The sequence below is a fragment of the Nicotiana sylvestris genome, chromosome 6, assembly GCF_000393655.2.
Source record: "Nicotiana sylvestris chromosome 6, ASM39365v2, whole genome shotgun sequence".
In the NCBI taxonomy this organism is placed as follows: Eukaryota; Viridiplantae; Streptophyta; class Magnoliopsida; order Solanales; family Solanaceae; genus Nicotiana; species Nicotiana sylvestris.
The window spans coordinates 204,274,566-204,297,162 of NC_091062.1; the positions used below are offsets into that span (position 1 = coordinate 204,274,566).

The following is a 22,597-nucleotide window of genomic DNA, read 5'->3' on the forward strand; positions in this document are numbered from 1 at the left end:
AGACATGTTGTGCTCTAACTTGGGTAGCACAGAAGTTTAAGCATTATCTGTCGTCACATACTACATACCTTATTTCACGTCTGGATCCATTAAAGTATATTTTCCAGAAGCCTATGCCCACAGGAAGATTGGCAAAATGGCAGATATTACTCACAGAGTTCGACATTGTCTATGTGACGAGGACGGCCATGAAAGCCCAAGCATTGGCCGATCACTTGGCTGAGAATCCTATTGATGAAGAATACGAGCCTTTGAGGACGTATTTTCCAGATGAAGAAGTGATACATATAGAGGAGTTAGAACTGAATGAGGAACCAGGGTGGAAGCTTTTCTTTGACGGGGCTGCTAATGCAAAAGGAGTTGGAGTAGGAGCAGTACTTATTTCAGAAACAGGACATCACTATCCTGTTACAGCTCAGCTACGTTTCTATTGTACCAACAACATGGCTGAATATGAGGCATGTATTTTGGGCCTACGATTGGCTGCAGACATGGATGTTCAGGACGTCTTGGTCTTGGGAGACTCGGACCTCCTAGTACATCAGATCCAGGGTGAATGGGAAACACGGGATTTGAAGCTTATACCATATCGACAATGTTTGCACGATTTGAGCAAGCGATTTCGATCAGTGGAGTTCAGACACATCCCGAGAGTTCACAATGAGGTTGCCGATGCTTTGGCCACTTTAGCATCGATGTTGCACCATCCAGACAAAATCCATGTTGACCCATTGTATATTCAGGTTCGTAATCAGCATGCCTACTGCAACATAATAGAAGAAGAAATGGATGGCGAGCCATGGTTTTATGATATCAAGGAATACCTCAGGATGGGAATATACCCGGAGCAGGCAACCGGAGATCAAAAGAGAGCCATTCGACGACTGGCAAATGGATTTTTCCTCAGTGGAGGAATGTTGTACAAAAGAACCCCAGATCTGGGATTGCTGAGATGTATTGATGCAGGTCAAGCCACGATAGTGATGACAGAGGTACATGCTGGAGTCTGTGGGCCCCATATGAGCGGATATGTGTTGGCAAAGAAGATTCTGCGAGCGGGATATTATTGGCTCACTATGGAGCATGATTGTATCAGTTTCGTACGAAAATGCCATCAGTGTCAGATACACGGAGATCTGATTCATTCTCCACCAACGGAATTGCACACAATGTCCGCACCATGGCCATTTGTAGCATGGGGCATGGATGTCATTGGGCCTATCGAGCCGGCAGCTTCGAACGGTCACAGGTTCATTCTGGTAGCCATCGATTATTTCACTAAGTGGGTTGAAGCCAAAACTTTCAAGTCTGTAACCAAGAAGGCAGTGGTGGATTTCGTCCATTCCCATATCATTTGTAGATTTGGGATCCCAAAAATAATAATCACGGACAATGGTGCTAATCTTAACAGCAACTTGATGAGAGAAGTATGTGAACAGTTTAAGATTACACACCGTAATTCCACCCCGTATCGGCCCAAGGCGAATGGAGCAGTTGAGGCAGCCAACAAAAATATAAAGAAGATATTGAGGAAAATGATTGAAGGATCCAGACAATGGCATGAAAAGCTACCATTTGCGTTGTTAGGATACCGCACTACTGTTCGTACTTCAATAGGTGCGACTCCTTATTTGTTGGTATACGGAACCGAAGCAGTAATACCAGCGGAAGTTGAAATTCCTTCCCTTCGAATTATCGCTGAGGCCGGGATTGACGATGATGAATGGGTCAAAACCCGACTAGAGCAGCTGAGTTTAATGGATGAAAAAAGATTGGCAGCAGTATGTCATGGCCAGTTGTATCAAAAGAGAATGGCAAGAGCATACAATAAGAAGGTGCGCCCCAGAAAATTTGAAGTAGGGCAACAAGTATTGAAACGGATCCTCCCACATCAGATTGAGGCAAAAGGCAAGTTCGCCCCGAATTGGCAAGGGCCGTATATTGTGACCAGAGTATTATCCAATGGCGCTTTACGTCTGACGGATGTTGAAGGAAGATGCGTCGACATGGCTATCAATTCTGATGCAGTCAAAAGATATTATGTGTAATTTCTTTTGTTGTTTATTTGTTTGTTTGTACTTAGTGCTTATCGGATAATGAAATGACGGAGGCAATTCTTTCTTCTATCCAAACACTTTTAACCTTTGCTTTACCCCTTTGAGCCATACTTATCTTTTTATACCCCTCTCTTGGAATCATTAATGAAAAAATGTATGAAAAAAAAAACTTTTTGAAGGTCGCAAGAAAACAAAGGAGTCAGTGAACTACGTTCGACCTGATTCCTCAAAGAGGATACGTAGGCGCCTCACGGCTCGGTCATAAGGTAATAAAAAAAAAGGAAAAAAAAATCAAAAGAAAAATCCCCAAGTAAGAAAACTGGGGCAGAAATTATGTTTCTAAATTTTGAAAAAAAAAAGAAAAAAAAGAGTTTGATTCCAAGAGTTGTAAAACTTTACCCATCAAAGTTATTTTGAATTTTATATCCTTTTCTTCTAAAACCTATATTGATATCCAAAAAAGACCTCCCGATCAGTATCCGAGAGGTGTTAAGATAGGCAAATGAAAACCAAGAATAAAACGTCGGTCCCTGACTGAATGAGGATCATGAATTGAAAGAATTTATAGCCAAAAGAATTCCCGGCAGAGATAAATCTTATCGGCAACACTCCAATCCCAAGCTGAGAAAATAAGATGAGAGAGTCTTATCGGCGAAAACCTTCACAGGCGCCATAAGGCGACGTAAGCTGAGAAATACAAAATGAGAGAGTCTTATCGGTGAAAACCTTCACAGGCACCATAAGGCGACGGGAGTTGTGAGAAATGAGAGAGCCTTGTTAGTGAAAACCCCGCGAAGGGCACTATAAGGCGACAAGATAGATTGACGGAAAAGATCCGTATTTTGCGAAGAATTGGGCACCTATTTATCCCCAGCAAGTGAAGACATCAGAAAGTTTGATCGACACAAATAGACTGGGTTGATTAATCCGGAATGCACAACATGATCATTGGAATCGGTTGTATCACCCAGATAAGTTCATTTTTTTTGTTCAGAAAGATTTTCTCATTTTTCTATCTTTTCATTTCTTTGTTTAAAAGAATTTTTCTAGAAATTTATGTTTTAAGAAAGGTCTTTCAGAGCTTACTACCAGTTGCCAAAATGGTACAACATAAAAGGTGAAAAGGGCAATCCAGAGACAAGGCAATAAGGCAAAAGACGTTGATTGCCAGGCCGAATAATACTGTCCTAAAATGGCAAGGAAAGTACGGGGAAGAGCCGGAAAAAAAAAACGAACAAGCAGAAAAACGATCCCCAAGACGATCCCCAACATGGCTTACATGTTGAGGAAATTGTAAGCCAAGTTCCAAGACGATCCCCAGAGTACTCCGACCGAATATCGACCAAGCTCCGAGGTGGTCGGACAACACAGAAGTGGAAGGGAAGAAAGGAAAATCCATCTTCGGCAAAATAACCTCCAGAAATTTTTGAGATACAAAATGGTGAAGGGATAAATGGAAAAACCATCCCCAGCAGAATGTTATCTCCAACAAATAACATCATCCCCAACAAGTTTTGAGAACGCCGGACAGGAATAAGGGAAAGGGGACAATCATCCCCATCAGGAGTGACATGACCACTCGCCATATTCGAAAAAAAAAAACTAACTAAATTTTCTTTGATTTGAACAGGAAAATAAAGTGTTGATGATGGCCTAAAGATACGCCATAAGAAAGATCGCCAGAATTGGGGCAGAAAATTTTCTGCCACAAGTGAAAATTTTCTCGGAGAATCGAGGAAACAAATTCAAATTATTTTTTTACCAATTAGGCGCCCACCAGTATAATGCGGGAATGCATTTATGTTTTCATTTCATGTTCTAGGTCGCCCACCAATATAATGCGGGCATGCATTTATCTTTTCATTTCAGTTCTAGGTCGCCCACCAGTATAATGCGGGAATACTTTTCAGTTCTAGGTCGCCCACCAGTATAATGCGGGAATACTTTTAAGTTCTAGGTCGCCCACCAGTATAATGCGGGAATACATTTTCAGTTCTAGGTCGCCCACCAGTATAATGAGGGAATACATTTTGTCTGTTCATTCCATATTCTAGGTCGCCCACCAGTATAATGCGGGCATACATTTCAGTTTTCCATTTCCAGGTCGCCCACCAGTATAATGCGGGCATACATTTCATTTTTCCAGTTCTAGGTCGCCCACCAGTATAATGCGGGAATACATTTCAGTTCTAGGTCGCCCACCAGTATAATGCGGGAATACATTTCAGTTCTAGGTCGCCCACCAGTATAATGCGGGAATACATTTCAGTTCTAGGTCGCCCACCAGTATAATGCGGGAATACATTTCAGTTCTAGGTCGCCCACCAGTATAATGCGGGAATACTTTTCAGTTCTAGGTCGCCCACCAGTATAATGCAGGAATACTTTTAAGTTCTAGGTCGCCCACCAGTAAAATGCGGGAATACATTTCAGTTCTAGGTCGCCCACCAGTATAATGAGGGAATACATTTTGTTTGTTCATTCCATATTCTAGGTCGCCCACCAGTATAATGCGGGCATACATTTCAGTTTTCCATTTCCAGGTCGCCCACCAGTATAATGCGGGCATACATTTCAGTTTTCCATTTCCAGGTCGCCCACCAGTATAATGCGGGTATACATTTTCATTTCATGTCCAGGTCGCCCACCAGTATAATGCTGGTATACATTTTCATTTCATGTCCAGGCACCCACCTGTATAACGAGAGGAATACTTTTCAGTCTTATACTGCAGATTTTGAAGTCAGTAACCCCACCGGAAGGCAGAAGGTTACAACAAGAATCCCCAGCAGGAAACAATAAAAATCCCAACACCGGAAGGCAGAAGGTGGCAACAAGAAGTCCCAGAGCAAATTCAAGTGCATGAGTCAAAAGAAAGAAAAGACGCGTCTTGATGAATCTGATGAAGATAATCGTGTCCCAAGAGGAACCGCCAAAAAGCTTAATGAAGAAAGCCATGTCCCCAGCGGACCGAACAAAATGACGAAAACTGGTATTAAAAAAAAAATCAAGGGCCAGAAGTCTTAGTAAAAAGGCACCAGAGGAAACACAAACCGACAAAAGGCAAGGCAACCGGAGCAAGGGGGAAAACAGATAAGATTCTGTAATTTCTAGCTTAGTCTAGCTTCTTATTTTTTTAAGCATGGTGTAATAAGGAGGTCAGCAAACAGTAAAAGTAGCATGCAACAGCAGTAACATTGCAGTCCCATGGTAGTCCCAGCTACCAAGACTTCCCGAACTACATTGACCTGATTCCTGTTTAGCCCAGGATATGTAGGAAACCTTTGAAGCAAAGGTTCGGTCAAATCTTTTTCAAAAAAAATGCTTCACACGGAGTACTCGGATGGGCAAAAAATCGCTCGCTTTATCTTTGCACGAAAACCCTTCGTGTCTTCGGGCAAAGAGGGGCAGCTGTAAGCACGTGATTTTTGCCCAATATGAGAATTACTCCCAAAAAATTCAAAAATAAAATGATTTTTCTTTGGTGTGCAATTTTGTGATATTTTGAATAATTATTTGTATTTGTCTGTGCATGTTTATTTGCTAAATTAATAAAAAATACAAAAATATGTCGCATTTTGCATGTAGGATTTAATTCTACAATTGATAATAATTAAATTTGTTTTACAAAAATTAAAAATTACAAAAATAGGCATCGTTTGCATTTTTAGCATTTAATGTCCAAATATACAATTTTATGCTTAATTAATACTTAATTGTGCGTTAATTGTTATTGGGAGTTAATTTGCGCTTTTATAACTTAATTTAGTTCTTAATAATAGTTTAAGTATTTTTATAATTTAGTTTTAGAAAAATAAAAGAAGAAAAGAGAGCGAAAATATAAATAAAGTCGGAATTGGGCCTTTTCTTCAATTTCAAGCCACAGGCCCAAAAAATGGCCCAATCTTCCCTACGACCCAGTCCATTTCGAACTGGGTCAACCCGGTCCATAACCCAACACCCTATTATCTTGCATTTCAAAAAATAAAACAAAGAAAAACAAAAAAAAAAAAAAAATAGTAAACCCTAAAAAATTGCCTAAGCATCCACCCCTCCCCCATTTCTCCTTCTTCTTCCTCAAAACTCCAAAGCACAACCATGGCTGCCCTCACCAACGTCGACCACCCTCCACCACGAACACCCCCTCACGTCGTCACACTCACACACACATACACAAACAAACGACACAACAGTCCATCGTCCCAGCGTTGTTTCTCCATTGACGAGCTCAAGCTCGACCATGGACTACCCGCTGCTTCTGCTTCAGCGTCCGCAATAGCTGCTGCCTCACGTCGTCTTCTTCAGTTCGAACAGCCATAGCCACAGCTTCGTCGTCCTCCACACCGTCGCCGCTGCTTCTCCACACGTTCGCCGCTGCTCCTTCACACCGTCGTCGCTGCTCCTCCACACCGTCGCCGCTGCTCCTCCTCGCGTCCGAGCTGCTGCTGCGTCCATTTCAAGCTCCGATGTCCAGCAGTAGCGGATGCTACTGCTTCAATCCATATCGAGCTTGCAAACCTCGATGGCTATGGCTTCTTCATCATCAGTTGCTTCCATTTCGTCTTCATCATTCAGTCCAGTCGAGTTCGCATACATGAAGTAATTTTGGTCGATGTCGTCGATCACTGTCTGAGTTCGTCGTTGGTTGGTCGTTGTTCGTCGTTTCATTTCCGGTTAGTGGTTTTTTGGATCTCATTTATCGTCCATATTTTTGTTTGGTATTTTTCGGATCCAAAATCGATAAATGATTCAATTCTTGTTTTGTTTGTTCATCATTGAAATAATTTTTTTTTTAGTTTGTTTATATGTTTGGTTGGTTTAATTTTCAGAGTCAAATGAAGATTTTTAGTTTATTTCATGTTAATTTAATTTTTGCAAAAAAAGGAATTGTTAGTTTAGGTTTAATATTGTTAGATTTAGTTTAAATCGCTTGAATCCGTTGTTTGTTTAATATAGATTTCATTCATGATCATGTATCTTTGTTATATTTTTTTTGTTGGATTTAATTAAGAAAGATTAATTGATTATTTGAAGATTAGTGATTTGAATATGTTTATTTGTTTTGTTTAAGTTCAATTCGAAATTTGAATAAAGTTTGTTATTGTGGTTGAATCTTTTCATTCATGTTCATATTATGTTTGTTTGATTTTGAATCCGAAATGTGTATAGTTTGATTTCTTGTTTACCATTTGTGATTATTTCTTGAATTAGTCTCATAATCTTGTTTAAAGTTTAATATAAGAATTGTTTGTTATAATGTTGTTAGAGTTGATTTTAAGTTCAATATTATTGAATTTAAGAATCTAAATATACTTGTTTGATTGTTGTTGTTGTTTAAATCCGAAAATAGGTTTGTTGTTGCCAAAAATATTGTTCAATCAAATTTTGGTTGTTCTTGGTTGTTCAATTTGTGTTCATGTGATTTGTTGTTGAAATGTTGTTAAAATCATGTTCATGTGATATTGTTGTTATGATGTTCATCCGTGTTCATATTGTTGTTTGAACATTGTTAGAAATTGATCATATTGTCTATATTTTGGTTAAGTTTGATTAATTGATGTGTTATAGTTGATGGGTAGTTTGGTAAATTTGTAATACGTTCAGGGGTAGTTTGGTAATTTCAGTAAGGTCGGAAGGGGTAGTTTAGGAATTGTACATTTTGTAATTGTTTATTTGAAGCATGGGGGACAAAATGAAATGGGGTGGGTTGTGATATGATTATTTAATATAAAGGGGGGACAAGATTTAATTTAAAGGGGAATCTTGCATTATTTTAAATAAAGCATGGGGGACAAAATATAATGGGGTGGTGTGATATATTTATTTAATGTAATGGGGATGAGTGAGAAGATAATGGGTTTGGTAGAGAAAGGGATTGATTTTAATTGATTTATGGGATGGGATATATATATGTGAAGTCTTGAACACAAGAAGGGAGAAGAAATACAGACAGAGAAAAAAAAGAGAGATTAAAAAAAAAAAGCTGAACATTTATTCCGAAAAAACATTCAAACTCTCAAGAAAAGAAAAACATACAAAGAGAAAAATAAAAAAAAGTTGAAAATTAGAAGAGAAAGTAGTACACACCTGATAAATATTCTGGTATACAGGTGTAGAAATTAAGGGTTGAAGATTGAATAGCCTTTCAAAAATCTGAAAATTTCCCTTGGTTTCTGTCTGTTATTTTCGGCATTCTTGGATTTTATTTTGAATTTTTCATAGCTGTCACTGGGATTTTCGTTGGCTGGTTATTGCTGGTTATTGTTGTTGTTGCTGTGTTACGTATTACATTGCTGACTTTCTTCTTCTTATATTGACAATATCAGGTACACAACTGTAATTTTGGCATTTTGTAAGCTGAAATGAAGAATGGAGAATTAAATTTTTAATTTAGTTTAATTTAATTTTTTGTATTGTATTTAGGTTATTCATGTATTATTATTCTGTAAATCACTGTCATTTGGCATAACTAGGCATATTATAGCGACATATTAAATAACGCCTTAACCAGATTATTAGGAAATATATTTAAGCTTGATTATTAATTAAAACTGTTTAATAACAAAAAATAGAAGAAATAACGTAAAAATGGCGTTATTGAATCAGTTTGGCAAAAATTAACTAAGTTCCTTATTCATAAGGTTTTTCGTCAACGATAAGTTAATCAGAATCATGTAGTCAATTTCAGTTATAACATGAATTAGTTTGCGAACAAGTATTAGGACATGATGAATTAAACAAAGTTAGTTAATGTTAAATTGTTTAAATTTTTAGAAATATGATTTAGTACTCAAGTTTTTATTTTTATTTCTTTCAATTTTCAGTATTTGTAAATGATTAGTTTCAATAAGCTTAAGTCTTACTAACAATTTGAATTTTAATCCAACTATGGGATAATTAGTTTTTTTTTTGTTTTTTTTTATTTTTTTACTTTTCGATAATTCCATGTTGTATTTATGATTATAATTTTATTACTTTCTGTTAATATTTGTTTTTCTCTTCTATTTAATATGTCATTTTCAAGAATGTAGATATTGATTTTATATTTATAAACAAACTTAGTAATAATAAAAAGGTAGTCATTAAAGGATATTCTTAAAATAAGGAAGGATTTCGCTAAAAATAAATAGATGTAAATAATACAAAATTTACAGGATTCTCCAATCTCATTTATTTATTTAATTTTTTTTAGAATTTGGGATGGATTGTTTAGTGAATTTCACTTCCTTCCCCAAAGATAATGACGCGCTAGACTCTTTAGGCGCGATTTAATCAATTTTACCTTCTTAAACTCGGATGCGCATTTCATGCGACCCAAATCTAAATCTTAAAACATTGAATAAAAATGTGTTCCGGATTGCGGGTGCATTTCATGTGACGTAATCCAAAGACATGTTTTAAACGATGTTCACAATTTTTTTTTAAAATAATAATAATAATAATAAAGTGGTAAAGAGTTAAAAAGTTAAATTTGCACAATGGTTCATAATTGTATTTAAAATCAGATAAATAAGTCGAATATAACAGTTGAGCGACCGTGCTAGAACCACGGAATTCGGGAATACCTAACACCTTCTCCCGGGTTAACAGAATTCCTTATCCGGATTTCTGGTACGCAGATTGTAATATGGAGTCATTCTTTTCCTCGATCCGGGATTAAAATTGGTGACTTGGGACACCCTAAATCTCCCAAGTGGCGACTCTGAAATGAATAAATAAATCCCGTTTTGATTGTCCTTTAATTGGAAAAACTCCCTACGCACCTCGCGGTGCGGAAAAAGGAGGTGTGACAAGGGGCGGTAGCTTGTTGCGCAGTCCTTTGAAAGAATAGGCACATCCTGCCCTACTTTCGCATTCCCCCGCATTGGATGGCAATAATACTTTATAGTATAAGTTACCTAAGAAGAGGAAATTCCCTAAAGTAATATAGATAAATATCACACTCGCAGACACAGTGTGATCTATGCCAGAATTCAGCCACTCATTCTTCCCTCAATTAATACAAATATAACCTGAAAATGACAAACAACAAAACCTTACCCCAAGCAGCTTTAGATTAAAGTAGTATTGCACCCAAAAACAAACAAAAAGGTATAAACCTACACCCATTTTCTCCCATCCTTCATTAACTTATCAATCTAAACACCAAAAAGTCATGGAGATTATCTTTAATTAGTGTACATGTCATTTTAACGAATAAAGAGATTCATGAGGTCGTGTCGATGTGCGCATAGTTCAAGGGAAGAAGAAAAGTTAGAGACGTGTAAGTTCTCTCTTCTCTTTACAAAACTAGCACTACTTCGTAGAATCAAGCATGTGCAAGCAAAGTCAAGCCATAAGAAAATCCTGTGTTTGTCACGAGAAGGACTCTACATTGTATAATGGAAAGCTTCTATTTATTTTTTTTCTCTCTCTACAACTTTTAGTGCCATATCTTTCAAATGAGTCTGGAACCTAAATAATGACTTTTGGGACTCAAAATACATTACAGTTTTTAAAAAAAGTTACTTTTCTACCTAAAACGTAGTATTATACTGTGTTTTACTTTAACGAAATTTTAGCCGTTAAAGTAAAGCGCAATATAATACTGCGTTTTACCTAAAGCACAGTATTATACTGCATTTTACACCTTAAATTTAACCCCCCCCTCTTTCTTCCCCACGACAGAACACATCTCCCTCTCCCTCATTAAAATATAGCAGCGGTCCCCCCCCCCCTTCCGATTTTTTTTAAAAATGATTGAGTGGACCCCACCCGTCACAGAAAAAGTGAAGATTGTAGGTCCCGCATACAACCCAAGCCTTCGATTGTTGTGGTTTTCTTGTTTCGGGCTCAAAATTTTAAATTTTCGACTTTTCTAAAAGCATAAATCGAGTTATTCCGATTTAGTTTATGTCCAAACTCGTATAATAATGCATATTTGTTGTCTTGAATGTGTTTCCACGTTGTTTTGTATTTTGTTTGTGATTAAATTTGTATGTTATTTTTATCCGGATTAAATTATTAATGTTAAAAAAAATAGTTAAAAGTTGAGAAATAACTTTTCTTGTTAATAAAAATGTTCATAAATTTCTTTTACTGTTTTATACGTAATTTCATGAATGTTATGTTATTAAAATATGTTTATTATTTTTATTTATTTTAGATTATTTATTTGCTTAAAGAATAGTGCCCTTTTAGCGTAGTAAAATATAGAGCCTTATAGCGTAGTAAAATATATAGCCTTTTAGCGTAGAATCTTTGTAGTTTAAGTATCTACTAACTACAAACTCTATCCAATTACACTTTACAAAAATTAATTATTTAATTTATAAAACAAACACACAGAACTAATAAATTAATATATGCTATCAAATTAAATATCGAGTGTGGAACTCATAGATATATACCCTGTCCAATTAAAAATTAATTATTTAATTTATAAAACTAACAAAATTGTAAAAATATTGAAATTGACACACATAAGAAGCCATGATAGCTTGGTGCTACTGGGCCTCAAATATCGAGCTTGGAACCTATAGATATTTACTCTGTCCAATTAAATAACTAAATATTTAATTTATAAAACTAACAACATTGTAAAAATATTAAAATTAACACACATAAGAATTCAGGATAGCTTGGTGCTACTAGGCCTCAAATATCGAGCCTGGAACTCATAGATATATACTCTGTCCAATTAATTAATTAAATATTTAATTTATAAAACTAACAAAATTATAAAAATATTGAAATTGACATACACAAAAATTCGGGATAGCTTGGTGCTACTAGGCCTCGAATATCGAGCCTAAAACCCATAGATATATACTCTGTCCAATTAAATAAATAAATATTAATTATTATAACACAAATTATTTACACACATAAGAATTCAGGATAGCTTGGTGCTATTGAGCCTCAAATATCGAGCCTGAAACCTATAGATATGTACTCTGTCCAATTAAATAATTAAATATTTAATTTATAAAACTAACAAAATTGTAAAAATATTGAAATTGACACACATAAGAATTCAGGATAGCTTGGTTCTACTAGGCCTCAAATATCAAGCCTGGAACCCATAGATATATACTCTGTCCAATTAATTAATTAAATATTTAATTTATAAAACTAACAAAATTGTAAAAATATTGAAATTGACACACATAAGAATTCGGGATAGCTTGGTGCTACTAGGCCTCGAATATCGAGCCTGGAACCCATAGATATATATTCTGTCCAATTAAATAAATAAATATTAATTATTATAACACAAACAAAATTTTAAAAATATTGAAATTGACTCACATAAGAATTCAGGATAGCTTGGTGCTACTGGGCTTCAAATATCGAGCCTGAAACCCATAGATATGTACTCTGTCCAATTAAATAATTAAATATTTAATTTATAAAACTAACACACAATTAATATTGTTTAATTTACAGTAGATGACACGAACGTGCCGCCTGTGCATCCTGGACCTTTCTCGGATGAAATATTAGTGTTACAGGGCAATCATAGGTCCGCCTACGCATGGGAGGAAGAGCTGGTGGAGCAGACTCTCCGCGCCAGGAGAGTGGACGACGTGTGGGACTTTATCAGGGAGAGAGGTTTTCATTCCCGCGTAGTCCAGCACCTGTGTGATACGGGCTTCTATAGGATTTTTGAGATTGGGTGGTTGCAGCTCGACTGGTCTCTAATCACGGCGTTGATAGAGTGGTGGAGACCGGAGACACACACTTTCCACATGCCCATTGGCGAGGCCACCATCACGCTTCAGGATGTTCAGGTTTTATATTGTCTGCCTGCTGATGGACTGGCCGTTGCACTGCCTCAGTATATGAGATCTATGACGCGTGCCCAGTATTTGGACTTGTTGTAGCAGTTCACTAGTTTCTGTCCACAGGGTGAGGCTGCAGCTTCAGGGGGCAGTCGCATTTCTGTGACAGCTATTAGACAACATTTGGAGGTATTGTACCCCGACATCATCGGTGAGACAAAGGATCTACATATTTACCAATACACGAGGTTCGCGTTGCTCCTTCTTTTTGGGGTGTCTTATTTCCGAACACTTCGGGAAATCTAGTGAGTATGCGATTTCTACATCATCTTCAGCAGCTAGATGAGTTACCCCAGTACAGTTAGGGTGCTGCTGTTCTCGCTTACCTGTACAAGAGTATATGCCGGGATAGCATGGGCACCCAGAGCGACGTATGCGTTTTTCTACCGCTTCTATAGGTGTCAACATATTCAAATACTCCGTTCATTACTTCCAATTCAATATAGTCAAAATGACTCTTAAATTTTACCTCGACCTTGTATGTTAGGTTTGGGCCAAGGAGCAGTTCCTGCCGTTGTAGCCACCTCTACCACCATTACCTCCGGATGTAGCACCTCCGTTTCTCCCTCTAGCTAGGACCTCTGTGTTCTTACAACCATTGCTTCTAAAAGCTATGGAGTTAAATCTGTGTTCTCACAACCATTGCGTTCACTCTCTCTTCTTCTCACATTTTTTACATATATATGCTTCAAGGGATCGTCCGCCATTAGTGCTTCTCCCCCTATATCACCTGGTTGCAATGTAAAAAATTGAAGAGTAGAAGTCCACCATTAAAGGCCATTCAAAGCTTTGCTTTAAAAAATAGAATTTCTTGTAATTCTTAGTTGTTTGGATTGGGTGTTATTCCAATTGATTGAAAATATCAAAAGGAGTTCAAAGTTTAAATTTGAAGTGATTTGGAGTAGATTTATGCAAGATTTGAGTTAAATTTCAGAAAAAAAGCAAGGAAGAAAGCGAAGTCAGTTTTTTGTATAATCATGTATAATCATGTATAATCTTGTATAATAGTGTATATGAGTGTATAAACACATCTTATATACTATTATACACTTTTATACACCTTTATACAAACGTCTGTAGACGAATTTGTTCGACGATTTTCAGTTGCAATTCTTGTTCAAAACCAGTCCAAATCTCCATTAAATGACTTCAAATTTTATATACAACCTCCTTATACTATTTCTAACAAGTGTAAATAACACCCACTCCAAATTTCTCACAAAATCAAATTCAAAATTTAAACCCACATCTTTAAGCTTGTTAAAAATCTAATTTTCGCCACCCAAATGAATTTGGTTTGTTAAACTAATATTTGAGTCACAGTTACTGATTCAAAAATTAATTTAAAAGTATGATCAATCTTTTTTAAAAATTAAATGATAATTTTGAGAACCTATTGGAGTTGGATGTGAAATCTTAGCCTATTATTTTTGGGCTAGTTGGTTGTAAATTAAAATATGGGCTATAAAATTGAAAAATGGGGAGCCCAGTTGTTCTTATGTGAAATTCTCCCTTTTTTTCTTTTCTCTCTACAACTTTTAGTGACATATCTTTCAAAACGAAGTTGTGTATCGTCCCGGTTTGCAACCCTTACTATATTTGTCTTTACGATATTTACTATATTTCGTACGTTTCGAATATACCACATCCTTTTTTTTACTATATGAAATCCACACTTTTACACCTGAGATTCCATAACGAGTAGATACTTCCGCAGGAGCATAATCTATTTTCTGTTTAAATAAATTACGAGATATTTTTTCATACTTCCTATATTCAGTTCTAGCTATTTATGTACCTTCTAATCGACCTGAACAACATATACGGATCCCCTCCACCCCTTTTTTCATTACTAATGGAAAATCCTTCTCTTTTTTTCTTTTTCTTTATTTTTTTAGGGGGGAGGGGGGAGGGGGGAGGTGGCTCTAATGTTGTTCCAACTTCCAAGTAAGGCTTTTGCCTTAGGCCCCAAATTTTGGGGGCCCCATTTTTTTTTAGAAATAATAGGTTTTTTATTTATTTGTAAAAGTAATATTTAATACTTTTCATACAAAACAAGAATTTTTCTATAGCGGTTGCCTCAAAGGAAAGAAAATATTCAAGATTATAATTGATAAAATTCTATTTGAGATTAACAATGTCTCAAGATAGATTAAATGGGTTGGCTATATTATCAATTGAAAGGAATTATTAGAGAAAATCGATTATAAAAGAATTATTAATAACTTTGTATCTCGAGAAGATAGAAAAATATATATATATATATATATATATATCATAACTTTCTTTTAAAAATTAGGCCTTATATTAAACTTTGACTTTAGGTCACACGGTGCCCCTGGATGGAGGTGGGGGTTACATTAACCACAAATTTTTGAGTTCCCTAATTTATTAGATAATGTTAGTATATGGGTCAAAATCTGACTAGAGTGATCGTCCTTAAGAGGAACGATAAGGGGTCGACCAAGCTGTAATCATGCTCACAGGGCGGGATAGCAAAGAGCATCTCAGCTAGGGGACAAGTCGTTGCAAAACGTACATCATAGGACGAACGTTGTGTTCGAGCAGACGACGAAAGGTACAGCCGTAAGAAAGTACGCCGGTCAAAGACCGTTGGACAAAGGGGAAATGAACTATATATATATGGGGTATTCTGGGAGATAAAGGGGGAGGATGGAAAAAAACAAGAGGAATCTCTTCATCATCAACAGTGACCTCTCTTCCCCTTCCTTGCTCTCATGATTATGATGTATATCAGTCTTAGATGTAAGCTCATCTCTCATATTCAAATATACGATTATTATATTAAGAAAACTTATGCGTTCTTATTCTTCTTCTATTTCGCACTCTTGGATCTGGAATTAATTATGATTGGCTAAGATTTAAGTTCTTTATTATCAATACTTAGTTCGACAAATGGGTTTTACACTTTTTTTGTCAAACAATTTAGCGCCGTCTGTAGGGATTTCTTAGCCAAATTTCTTAGTTTCCTTCAGATCTAGAATCGGCGAGATGTCATCACCCGCTCGAAAGAGCAGTAAATAAACTTTCGAAACAACCGTACTAATCTAGGTCAGGTTGCTACATAAAAGTAGAAGTTATAACCAATATCTATGCAAAACCCACATCTCGCCAGTAGCGATAGGGTTAACACGACGTACGAATATTCAAAATAGGATCAGGGTCATCTGGCATGACCATACCCCCATTTGACGTATTTACCTTATATATTAACCTGCATTCTCACTCTTCATGAGGGGCGGTAGCTTGCTGCGCAGTCCTTTGAAAGAATAGGCACATCCTGCCCTACTTTCGCATTCCCCCACATTGGATGGCAATAATACTTTATAGTATAAGTTACTTAAGAAGAGGAAATTCCCTAAAGTAATATAGATAAATATCACACTCGCAGACACAGTGTGATCTATGCCAGAATTCAGCCACTCATTCTTCCCTCAATTAATACAAATATAACCTGAAAATGACAAGCAACAAAACCTTACCCCAATCAGCTTTAGATTAAAGTAGTATTGCACCCAAAAACAAACAAAAAGGTATAAACCTACACCCATATTCTCCCATCCTTCATTAACTTATCAATCTAAACATCAAAAAGTCATGGAGATTTTCTTTAATTAGTGTACATGTGTTTTTAACGAATAAAGAGATTCATGAGGTCGTGCCGATGTGCGCATAGCTCAAGGGAAGAAGAAAAGTTAGAGACGTGTAAGTTCTCTCTTCTCTTTACAAAACTAGCACTACTTCGTAGAATCAAGCATGTGCAAGCAAAGTCAAGCCACAAGAAAATCCTGTGTTTGTCACGAGAAGGACTCTACATTGTATAATGGAAAGCTTTTATTTGTTTTTTTTTCTCTCTCTACAACTTTTAGTGCCATATCTTTCAAAAGAGTCTGGAACCTAAATAATGACTTTTGGGACTCAAAATACGTTACAGTTTTTTAAAAAAGTTACTTTTCTACCTAAAACGTAGTATTATACTGTGCTTTACTTTAACGAAATTTTAGCCGTTAAAGTAAAGCGCAATATAATACTGCGTTTTTACCTAAAGCACAATATTATACTGCATTTTACACCTTAAATTTAAACCCCCCCTTTCTTCCCCACGCAGAACACATCTCCCTCTCCCTCATTAAAATATAGCAGCGGTCCCCCCCCTTCCGATTTTTTTTAAAAAAGATTGAGTGGACAAAACCGTCAATTGTTGGTTTAAATAACCAAAACAAATAGTTGAAAATATATTCGGGTCTGTCCGGACTCCACTCACGCCTCCATTCAACAACAGTCCCGGGGTTAAAGCGTTGCAGTGCGTCCATGTACCTGGGTAGAGATGAAAATGACTTATCCCAGTCACCGTAAATAATTTCAAAAGCACGTTTGCGCCCAAGATATGCCTTTCTTTTGGTTATAGTACACCCATACTCCTGGTGGACGGCTGTAATACACTCTTTAATCTTGAACCTTATGGACACTTCCAAATATGGAATCAAGACAAGAGAAATCAAGTCTACATCCAGGTTGAAGTAATTCTCATTGAATGTGTCCATTTCACATTAGTGGGTGCTAATAAATTTATCCACTTTCTAAAACCCTGATTTCTTCTTACTGGCACGCAACATCCAGTGACAACCCATAAAGTCTCTATGATATACAATCTTGTATACATCCGTAGTTGATTCCATTACTGTCATCTCACGGCATTCTCTTACGTTGCAGATTTTTACAGCCCTGATTAGGCGATCTTTATCAGGAAAATACATGCCCTTTGCCAGCACCGCTGGTCTAGACTCATCCCACATTGATGATCGAAATTCGTCAGCATCCCTTATAAGGGCATCCACATCCGGCATACTTGGAAAATTATCAAGGTAGAAAATATTCCACTCATGAAATGGCACGTGGGACTAGTACACTCTTGGTTTAACAGGAGGTGGAGGAACATGCTCCCTCGTTAGCTCAGGTTCGACATTCACTTCCTCATCATCATCACCCTCATCAGGGAAGGGTGTGTCATATCCAGACTCATCGGTATTGTTATCATAATCACTATCATCTTCCTGACTCTGCGCATCTGCCAAATCACGAGTCAATACGTCGTCTATGGGCAACTATGTGAGGTCAGGAACATCAAATTGCTCGTTTTCACTGCAAAAATAGAATAAAATGATAAGCTACTCAACTTGATAAAAACTTTACATATAGCTATATCACTTTACTTACAAGTCGTACCGCGTTGACGTTCCATGATGGACATTTTCTTGTTGGTGATGACTCTCCGATAGACCACCGTGGTCCAACACGTTAGAACCACGCATATTCCAACTAGGAGCGGGCTCATAACTTGTAAAATTCATATCTGGACGGTACTCCTATGAAAAATATGAGTGTTAATACAAATCCAATTCAAACATAAAATAAACATTGCTAAAGCGTAGAAAAATTGAAGTTTACCAGTCGTCTTGTGGATTATATAAAGTTGAAAAATTATTTCCTCACTGCTCATTCGCCGGTGGTGACAAGTTTAAATCAAGGCAAACTCTTTCAATTAGGAATCTGTCCGGTAAAAACTGTTCCAGAATAACCACCCGATGACTGGGGGTTATCCCTACTATGCACACCCTCATTATTGGGAACGTCTTCAACCTTGACATACATTTTCAACAATTTTATTACAATAAATTTCCCGTATTCATCCGGAATCCTCAAAAAACTCTAAGAGTTTCATCATCTTCGATGTTAAACTCAGAATAATAAGCTAACTCCTGCGGAGTCACAAAATACGGAAATCTACCGGTTACTTTAAAGTTCACCGAACGTTTCCTCACCCTCATTATTTTACGTAACAACGATACCAATTTATCGTACTCCATTGTAAGCGGCAATTTAACATGACACTGTAGAGGTGAACTATACCTCATAGAGTTATTCTCCATTACAACCTCACCCCCTCACCCCAATATAATGAAACCCTTATTTTTGGCTCTTCAGACATTATAAAAAATGCTTGATAACAAGAAGAGAAGTATGAACGGAAGTTTGAAGGAAAGTTTTGAATGGATTTTCATAAAATCCTAACGCCTTTAAATAAGGCAAGTCCTAGCTCGGGGTGCAATTTTTTTTATGTAAAACGCAGTATAATACCGCGTTTTATATATTTAAATTATTGTTATGTCAGTTAATCGCAAAACACTTATTGGTGGGCCCAAAAAAGAAGTAAAATACCGTATAATACTGCACTTTAGGTAAAATATAGTATTATACTGCGCTTTACTTTAACGGCTAAAATTTCGTTAAAGTAAAGCGCAGTATAATACTGCGTTTTAGGTAGAAAAGTAACTTTTTTTTAAAACTGTAGAAACGTATTTTGAATCCAAAAAATTACCATTTTGGTTTTAGACTCTCTTCCAAAACCAAGTTGTGTACCGTCTCAGTTTGCAACCCCTACTATATCTACCTTTACCATATTTACTATATTTCGTACATTTCGGATATACCACATCCTTTTTTTTTTTTTTTACTATATGAAATCCACACTTTGACACCTGAGATTCCGTAACGAGTAGATTCTTTCGCAGGAGCATAATCTATTTTTCTGGTTAAATATATTATAAGATGTTTGTTTATACTTCCCGCATTCAGTTCTGTATCGGTCCAAATTTTGCAACCACGGTAATGGATAAGCAAGACATGGGATGGGGTCGACCATGGCACAGCGACCAACGGTCGTTGTGATAAAGGCCGACGACCAAAAGCGGACAGCTGTGATGAAATAATAACGGTAACTTGAACTTAGAGAGAGGCAGGAAGAATATTCCTCGGATATTCATACAAAACTAGAATTTTTCTATAGCGGTTGCCTAAAAGAAAAGAAAATTTTCAAGATTATAATTGATAAAATTTTATTTGAGATTAACAATGTCTCAAGATAGATTAAACGGGTTGGCTATATTATCAATTGAAAGGAATTATTAGAGGAAATTGATTATAAAAGAATTATTAACAACTTTGTATCTCGAAAAGATAGAAAAATAGACATATATATCATAAGTTTCTTTTAAAGACCTTATATTAAACTTTGACTTTAGATCACATAGTGCCCCTGAGTGGGGGTGGGGGTGGGGGTTACATTAACCACAAATTTCTGAGTTTCCTAATCTATCTATCTATTTATCTATATATATATATATATATATATATATATATATATATATATATATATATATATATATATATATATATATGCAATTGAAATCTGATGTGGCAAGCCTATCAATCAAGGAACGCTATTTTTCTTTTATCTCAAATTTTTGCCTTTTCTTTCATTTTATATTTTATTGTGCTCAATTAAAATTTCCAAAAGGCACTTTATTAACCTCTTAATCACACCCATTTCAAAAGACACTTTCTTCCTCCTAATTGTACTTTCTCCTCTTCCATCCGTTATGCCTTTCACACTTAATGCTATCATTAAGTTACTCTTCCTCACACCTTTTTATGTTCCCAAGTTTTACCAGGTTCACCGTAAGTTTGAGGATTTGAAAGTAGGGGAGGCTGGTAACAAGAAGCTTATTCTTATTGCCGAATTGTAAAATCAGATTTATGCCAATATGTCTTATTTCTTGTATTTATTATTGGTGTTAAGAAATGTAGAATTTCTATTAACGGATTTTTATTGCACTATTAGGATTGGAGTTTTTTGTTTTCCTTTCTACTATATCAATTTATTTACTATTTAATTTCATTCTTTCTTGGTTTTACTTGGTCTTATAGGGTAACTCCTTTCCATTTTTTTGGAGCGTTATGGATCCTTTTCCATGGGTCTGTATATTGTTATTCTCTATTTCTTATTTCATGTTTTTTTACATCCTAAATTATTATCTTAGTTTTTTTTTTCTATTTTTTTTTTGCAGTTTTTCTATTGGTCATTGTAATCGTGACCTGATCTTAAACAAAAGGCAAAAGATGGTTATTCAGATGTTACCAAGACTTACATCTTCTCAAATGGTCATGAAGCTTCTCCTCGAAAAGTAATGTCTTCATCTCTACTCACTTTACCCGTACTCATGAACTTCTGCAATTATTATATATCTTTTATTTTTCTATTTTGTTTTTCATATGTATTTGGGACCTTTTCCAACTATAAATTCTAAAAATTATATCAAATGTTATTACTCTTTCCTATTTACATTGATTATAGTTGGAAATATTGTACTTTTGACCTTCGTTTGAGGTTTTTTTTAGTTTATGGAGTTTCTTTGTCCCTTCTTTAGTTTATAATTGTTCATATTTATTGATTTTAAGTTTGTTGGTTTTCGCAAGTTGGTTGGTGTATGAATTTACTGGATTTGGATTGTTTTATTTTTTGCAGATATTATTAAAGTTGTTTCTCACGTGATTCCTCTTTTCCTTTTCCCCTCTTCTTTCATTATTCATTTCTTTCAATTTTATTCTTTACTTTTCAATTTAAAAAATATAGATCACGTTTTTCACAAAATTAAAATTATATTATCAATGGACTATTAAAGGGGAATAATTGGTAGAAAAGTGCATGACAAACATAGTTAAATTCTTCATACATTATTCTCCACTTGCATTTATAACAAAAGAGAAAGAGATTTTTTTTCCTTTCCAAATTACAAAAAAATGACCAAATTCATAGCAAAAAAACATTTAATGGTTTTTTCTTTTAAATTATGCGTCATTCAGAAGTATATTTTATATAGACAGAAACTATACAACTTGAAGATCAAAGGAAGAAATGAGAGGAGAGAAAACAAAAAAGGAGGAGAAAGAAGAAGCAAGTTACTACTGATGCAATTACAATTATCATTTCTCATAGTAGACTTGAAAAATTTACGTGGAAAAGAAAAAGAGATTCATTAGTTGAAAGGAGAAGTGTGTCTTGGGTAACTTCATATTTAGCATTTTACTTTTCTTGATGACAATAGTATCCATTTGAATTATTAGTAGAGTTTTCAAGAAATTATCATTAATACTCATGGAAAATTTGGATTTTCCTCTCATATTGAATTTAGTTGATGACTATGAATTTTTTGTAAATGATAGAATTTAGTTAAAATTTGTGAATACTTTCATATTGTCTATTTAGTTCTTCAATTGATTTTTGAATAATGAGTTTTTTTTTTCATGAATGACATCTATGTTTGGATTAATGCTAATACCTGGAGTTTTATTGGTTTCTTAATCCAAAAAGAAATTATGTTTTCTTTTTATCAATTCCTATGCTGGCGACTCATTTTCATTTTATTTCCTTTTTTTTGATTGTTTCGTTAGTGGCGAAAAAACATAATTCTAATTAAACAAAAAATTATCTTTATCGCGACTTGATTTATAAGGTCATTCTAAATTTCCTATTATATCGTGTGAAGCGCGGACAAATTCACTAGTTTATTAGATAATGTTAGATAAACAAATGAGTGCTAATTAATCTAAGAGTAAAGAAGGATTTTTTCAGTTGGCGGACCCCTATAGACATTCCTATACGATGGGATCACATGACAAATCGTTTGCAGCCTTAGAACCCACGAAGCACTGAATAAAAGATTTAGCTACGAAGCTGGTCGCTAATATATATCGCTAAATCATTCGTAACTAATATAATTATTTGATATTAAGTACCTAAATCCGTTGTTAAACTGATATAGTGACGAAAATATGTTGTTTAGCGACGAAATCATT

General features: G+C 35.5%; 1 protein-coding gene across 2 annotated transcripts; it reads left to right on the forward strand.

Moving 5' to 3' along the window:
- The first annotated feature begins 20,232 nt into the window (after nucleotides 1–20,232).
- Nucleotides 20,233–22,002, forward strand: LOC104245909 (uncharacterized). 2 transcript variants are annotated; one of them, XM_009801613.2, is made up of 4 exons: nucleotides 20,233–20,483; nucleotides 20,669–20,716; nucleotides 20,809–20,925; nucleotides 21,626–22,002. In XM_009801613.2, the coding sequence occupies exons 1-4, from the start codon at nucleotides 20,341–20,343 to the stop codon at nucleotides 21,639–21,641; spliced, it is 324 nt and encodes a 107-aa protein (XP_009799915.1). In that variant the 5' UTR covers nucleotides 20,233–20,340; the 3' UTR covers nucleotides 21,642–22,002. The 2 variants fall into 2 exon arrangements, with proteins under 2 accessions (XP_009799915.1, XP_009799914.1); XM_009801612.2 differs by having other exon boundaries at nucleotides 20,235–20,483; nucleotides 21,622–22,002.
- The last annotated feature ends 595 nt before the right edge of the window (nucleotides 22,003–22,597 follow it).

Bases quoted from the DNA above. Each gene is read 5' to 3' on its own strand.
- LOC104245909 (XM_009801612.2), top strand. From the start codon at position 20,341: ATGCCTTTCACACTTAATGCTATCATTAAGTTACTCTTCCTCACACCT. The intron at 20,484-20,668 runs GTAAAATCAGAT...TTGGTCTTATAG, and splicing joins CTTATTCTTATTGCCGAATT to GGTAACTCCTTTCCATTTTT. The intron at 20,926-21,621 runs GTAATGTCTTCA...TATTTTATATAG, and splicing joins ATGAAGCTTCTCCTCGAAAA to ACAGAAACTATACAACTTGA.